The 6,701-nt window shown below is 40.7% G+C and overlaps 1 protein-coding gene across 1 annotated transcript in view; it reads left to right on the top strand.

Annotated features, from left to right (window-relative positions):
- Nucleotides 1-292: 292 nt before the first annotated feature.
- MRPS18A (mitochondrial ribosomal protein S18A) overlaps nt 293-6,701 on the top strand; it is a 44,997-nt gene continuing 38,588 nt past the window's right edge. Inside the window, exon 1 of the mRNA XM_081330613.1 lies at nt 293-395. Coding sequence (XP_081186739.1) covers nt 299-395 — 97 coding nt within the window. The 5' untranslated portion in view covers nt 293-298. The remainder of the gene's footprint in view (nt 396-6,701) is intronic.

Raw genomic sequence — 6,701 nt, 5'->3', positions numbered from 1 at the left:
ATCAGAGGGCCTTAGTTTAACCCACTTGTTGCTGCGCCTGCAAACATAGTTGAATGTGTCTTGTGAAATGATTGATACAGCCGAGCCGGAGTCCAACTCCATTTTACAAGGAACTCCTTGTAGCTCTACTGAGAGCTTGAGTTTGGGCTTGAGTGGGCGACAAGCCCCGGTGTGGCAAATGCTTCTCCAGCTTCTGAAGAAGCCCACACTAAGTGGACCCTGGGCCGCAGTACCTCTCCTATTCGGTTCCTCCAACTGGTGCTTAAGTGGTCTGTCTCTCTGGCGGGCTCTGCAGACCATGGCAATGTGGCCGGTCCTTCCGCAAGCTCTACATGTGGCCGAGTGGAATCTGCAACTGGTGCAAAGATGGCTGCCTCCGCACCCCTTACATCTAGGTAAGAGAACTGCCTTGTAATCATTCTTTGCTGGCTTCTACGGTTTTGCGTGCTTGGTTGTTGTTGGAGCTTGTTGACTTTGGGTTCTTCGTCTTCTGACGATTCTCCGGCATGTTTGGCGACCTTGGAATGGACTGAATCTTCAACCCTCAGGGTTTTGGAGGGCTGTACGGTCTGCACAGCTCCCCCGGTGGCTTCGTCGGCCATGATCTCATCCTGTGCCTCTGAGAATGTGAGGTTGGGTCTCGCAAACAATCTTTGCTGTAATGTTCTGTCTCGGAGGCCGCAGACAAGCCGATCTCTCAGACATTCCTCTAAGTTCGAAAACTTGCAGAGGTGTGCGGCCTGCCTTAGGCCTGCAATAAATTCTGACGCTGTCTCTCCAGGTAGCTGCACTCTCTGGTTGAACTTAAAATGCCATGCCATCTCTGACATTTTCGGCTGAAAATGTCCAGTCAGCTTCCTTTTGAGATCTGCAAATGATACAGCTTCGATGGGCGTTGGCGCGAAGAGATTTTCAGCTAGATCGAAAGTTGCTGGTCCGCAAATGCACAGCAATGTGGCAGCTTTGAGGCCTTCCTCTGCAATCTGGCTTGCGCATAAATAGTTTTCCACCTGCGAGAGGTAAGACGGCCAGTCCTCTGGATGTTTAATGTCGAATTCTCTGAGTTTGCCGACCTTCGGCATCTTTCTTGATTCCGGTGCTCAAGGATCCTGCTTCGAGAGGCTCAGGAATGCTTTCACTGAGCACGCAGCCGCTAGTGTAGCGTTACTAGCTGGCCTGGAGGGGGGGAAATGCCTATTCCCACCAGCGCATCTTGCCGACCCCTCGCTGACTTTAGCTCTTTTCAAATGGTGAAGCAGGATCCCACCTTCGTCGCCACTGTTATGTCGTGGGCTCTGATGGAGTCCTGGATTTCCAGGCAAACTTATCGACACAATTCTTCAACAGGCTGAAATAATTTCTTGAGAATTAGCTAACTACTGGTTTAGCTAAGCTGGCTTGTGTCTAGCTTTCAACTGTCATTATCCCTTACAAGCTGTGAGATACTGAAATTAATGAGGAAAACCATCACACAAGAGTAGGCATCCTTTATCAGACAAATTCATGATATATAGTCCACCCACAAGCCACACTGTTGCACTTTAGCTTTAGTAATAGGTCTACTTGTGTAATCACAGGCAACTATAAATACACATGGAAAAGAAAAGCAACACAACTCTGACATCAGGATTCAGACGATCAGAAGAATTCTTCTGGAGCAGATCAAAAGTCTATCTGTCCCAGTATTCTTTTTCTCCCAGGAAATGAGTAAATGCCTCCAGGAAGCTCACAATCCAAAACAAACATAGAAAACTCAGCTAATCATATTCTCAGCAAAGGACATTAGTGAGAAACTGGGAGCAGGTTCTCTTAGGGAGGCTCTCAGCCTTTTCTAGCAAGATATATTTGACACATACAGCAGAGGACTATAAAGATGGCACTGAAGAAGGTATTCAAGGGGTTTTATATAAACATCAGTTTAGCCTGGAAAGAGAGACTTGAGTGAGAAAGAAACTAAAGATTGCTCTGCCTTGAATCTCTTTAGTATAAGAATCCCCATCAGGCTTTCAAAATTCTGTTATCATCCTCTAACAATAAGTAGAGTTCCAATCATTTTTGTGGTTTCTATTTACTGACCTGGCCTATCTCTTTGAGCTTACATCAGTTTTGAAAGCCTCATTATTTTTTATCCAAATAGACATTGAACCTTGCCTTTGATTGCAGAGATCGCATCAGATCTATGAGGCACTCCACCATCCTCAGAACAACTTATTGAAGCTCCAAAGATCAAAAGGATATACAAATAACAGTGCCATGGTGAAATTCACATGCCATTTGGGACAAGACTTGTCTTGTACAGCAATCAACAGCCCAGCCTATATTTCTGCCCAGTCAAAAAAGCTTATCAGAGAAATTCAAAAGAGCACAGGGTCAGCTTCTGACTTTCACAACTAAGTGCAAATTATTTATGGCAAGTCAGCCAGCAGAATTTTCTCCAGATTGCTTCAAAGTGATATTTTGTTCTGAGCCTGCTGACAGAAGGACAGCCAAATAAGCCACACCCCTCACTGAAGGCAATGATCCCGTACTGGACAATTATCAGAATTTCATGCAAAGATTTAAAGCGGAATTTTAGTAGCAAATCAAGCTGAAGAAAGGTAAGAACAGAGTTCCTGGATACATACTAAATTTTCAATTAGTGGTCAGTGATCTGGAAGGAATGATCCTACTTTGACTGACCAAACTCAAGTAAGATTTGATGGGAGATGACTTAGTGAGATAAAGCATACACATACACTCAAGAATTTGGAAGAGGCGTCCAATATTATGTGTTAACTGATGGGCATGTGGAGTAGTCAAAGTATGGAGGAATTAGTAAAGGAAGGAGATCAACAACCACTCTTCATGCTTATTTCTCCTTCTCTGCAGCCTCCTTGAATACAAGAACTTCTCATTCTCTGCAACCTCCTTGAATACAAGAGCTGGAGAACCCATGCAGTAGGACCAGTAAAAAAGTTCCTCAACAGAGAAACAAAAGTGGAGAGGCTTTGGTTTATATGCCCACTGTTTTAACTTTACTGCATGACCTAGGTCCTAGGTTCTGGTATTATGAAATAGCATAATAGCAGAGAAGAGACAAGGGTGATTCCCTGAGAATCAATACAAGAAAAAATGGATATTCTGTTGCATCATTAATAAACTGATAAAGCAGAATCAGGGTATTTGCTAACAAAATAATCAAATACTTCCTGGATTATTAGGTGTAATGGTATGTGAGCGTGAAGACAAGAAGAGCAGCCACAGACGAGGCAATGGTAAGAATACAGTAAGAGGCAGCTGAGCCCACAGAAGGAATCAGCGCATGCCAAATATCTCAGAAAGAAACCCTAGTTTCTTGGGCTGCAAAGGTGACAGGGAAAAGATGTACTTTCAGAGTAGCAAGATTCTGTTAATGTAACATTACAATAAAGACAGAGCTGGTACATCTGGATGTGTTTCTTTTCTGAACTACCTCACAAGTCTGATACTAGGTAAGCTACTCTCTTAAAATATATTGATGATTTTTAGAGCCTGCCTTTATCCTGACCATGTTATAGAAGGCTAAATATTGGAAATCATTCTTTATTGGATGCAATATTTTTTTTCAAACATAGGTTTGTATAAAAAAAATTCCATTTGTCCATAATAGCAATAGCAATATCATTTGGACTTATATACCAGCCCCTAGTGCTTTACAGCATTCTCTGGGTGGTTTACAAGGTAGAAGCATTATTTATATATTGTCTCCAACAATCTGGGTCCTCATTTTACTGACCTTGGAAGGATGGAAGGCTGAGTCAACCTTGTGCCAGCAGGCCTCACTCCCATCATTCAGAATACACCTTGAGATGAACATTAATTTTTTATTTTCATATTGTATTTTTGTGAATATTTAATAATGGAGCAAGAAGTACTACAAGGCTAAAATGAAAGCATAGAAATCTAACTGTAGGAAATGTATTAATTTACAAAGTAAATTTCATGCAATTGAAACAAAAAAGAATTAAGAGAAATTAAGAGAATTAAGAAACTCTTACCAGCAAAATGACACTGATGCTAAACATAATATAGACGATATACCAAAATATATGTGTCCCCTTCCCACCGTGTGTGTGTGCGCGCGCACATGTGCGTGCACACACACATAAATTTAAAAATACATAACCTTTAAATATGTGATGGTTTGGGGTAGGACAACTACATAACGGACATCTGTGTTCTGATTGAATTTTGTGATTTTCATCAAATCTTCCATTTTTTTTACTTCAAATTTCAGATGACACAAAGACCAGGCAGGCATTTTAGCTGTGATGCCCAGCTTTAGAAAGCACTCTCTAGAAGTAACCATCAAATAGCTAGACTTCCAGAAAAATCTGGCAAAATCCTCTATAAGAAATAATAATAATAATAATTATTATTATTATTATTATTATTATTATTATTATTATTATTATTATTATTATTTAATTTTTATACCGCCCTTCTCCCGAAGGACTCAGGGCGGTGTACAGGGCAATACAATAAAATACAATATATAAAAATTAAAAGAAATATTAAATACAGTAGCCCAATTAAATAAATTAATACAAAATGTTAAGATACCCCTAAACCCATCAGACCAGGCCGGCTTGTTCAAATAAATATGTTTTTAGGTCACGTCGGAAGGAGCGAAGGTCGGGAGCCATCCGGAGCTCCACCGGTAAACGGTTCCAAAGGTCTGGCGCGCCCACAGAGAACGCCCTCCCCCTGGGGGCCGCCAGTCGACACTTTTCACACTGGATTAGTAATGGGATTCTCCATATATCTGCAGCAATAAGTCCTGGTTGTTTTATTTATTCATAATGCAAATCTTCTATGTCTGAGAAGCAGCAATAATAAACAGAAAATCTATAGAAGAATTCAGAGTGCTGGTTAAGAAAAAGTCAGTTGTTTCTTCCTGCTATCTGCACACAGATTATTCACCTTCATCATGACTCTTGGAGAACGCTGCTTTCTTGGACCATTGAAATACAATTACCATACAGCTTTCAGCTGCTCTTCTATCAGTTGTTAAGAGGCACTGCTTTAGGACATCCTTATTAATTGGTTAGCACTTGGTTGAGGAAGTTCTCTGGAAACTTCTTGATTAACCTTTAAAAAACAAAGATGTTTTTGTTTTATAAAGGTAAAGGTAAAAATTTCCCCTAGCAAGTTGTTTCTGACTCTAGGGGACGGTGCTCATCTCCGTTTCTTAGCAAGAGAGCCAGCATTGTTGAAGACATTTCTGTGGTCATGTGGCCAGTATGACTATATGCTGAGGCACACAGAACGCTGTTTCCTTCCAAATAGCCAAAGTGGTGCCTATTAATCTACTTGCATTTACATGCTTTCGAATTGCTAGGTGGGCAGGAGCTGGGGCAAGTAACAGGAGCTCACCCAATTGTCCAACACTCAGGTCTCAAACCCGGGCGGTCAGCTTTCGAAGCTCAGTGTCTTTAATGGTTGAACCACCGTGCCCCTCTTTCATTTTATAGATGAATATTAGATATGGCTAGCTGTAGCAAACATATCAACTGCAAATACTCTTTTACACATTTTAAGACTAATCAAACAATATGAGAGAGACCTGGAATATAATGAAAGGTGTCCCTGCTACTTACTTTTAAGATAAAAAAGATGGAATAATTTCAACCACTATTTTCTCTACAAATTTGATTAATCGGTTAATCTGTTCATATCAACCAAGCAACACAATCTTTTTTTTTCAATATCCAGTAATACTTCTGTCTTGTAGTTGAAAATTGTAAGGTTGTTGGATATGGAGAATTAACATCAAAACTGATATTCAGCATCCACAGATTGTAGAAAACAAGTTGTGGGAAAGAAAAATCTGGATCTTGTAGACAACCAAATAGACAATCTTGTAGTTCTGGATTTTGCCCAGGAAGGTCTTGCAACCTCATCCTCTTCCAGGAGGTCTAGTTGGGGCCAAACCATCTCTTGATCATGAGACAAACTCACAGGGAGAAAACTGGCAGGAACTAATTAGGGTTCCTGGTTAACCAGAATGTGTCAAAAGCACTGAGTGAATTCTGAATTCCAAGCAGCAGTGTCAATTTGTTTTAAGACCACACATACACAGAGAAACATTGTCACAGTCATATTATTTCTCTGCTTTTTTATGAATTCATCAGTTCAACTGGTTAATTCTTTTTTCATCTGTGTGATCATGTCATTGCTCTGAACCAAACAAACCAAGAAAATGCCTTTTTGCCATTTTGTCCTCCATAGTGAGCAGATCTCTATGGGGTCTGAGATTATTTACAAACTAGCAAATAGACAGATGTGTGGGACTTTGTTTTTTCTAGTGTCATCAGTTGAGCTCTGTGTTGAGTAGCAATAGAGAGGGAGGAGGGGAATCCACTAATTATAAAGCTCAGTGGTCGAAAGATGAGAAAGACAAACTTTTCAGTTACTGGAGACTCTGAGCCAAATGCACTCTGGCAGCACATCTCGAATGAAGTTATAACCACTTTTTCTTTAAGAGACAAGCATACCACAGTGTGCCCAGCATGATAATCTTCAACATTTTCATACCTGCCTGCATTCCTACATCATTATGAATATTTTCATGGCTCCATAGTTATCTACACGTCACTTCTTTTGCTTGTGAACGTAGTACCCCTTTGGGTCTGTGTGTTTGTTTCTGTTTCTAACAGGATCTTTGCTTAACCAGAGGGGAG

This window comes from Vipera berus, assembly GCF_964194415.1.
Source record: "Vipera berus genome assembly, chromosome: 1".
Classification (NCBI taxonomy): domain Eukaryota; kingdom Metazoa; phylum Chordata; class Lepidosauria; order Squamata; family Viperidae; genus Vipera; species Vipera berus.
Note: the sequence above shows the minus strand (reverse complement) of the source record. Positions and strands in the feature narration are given on the sequence as shown.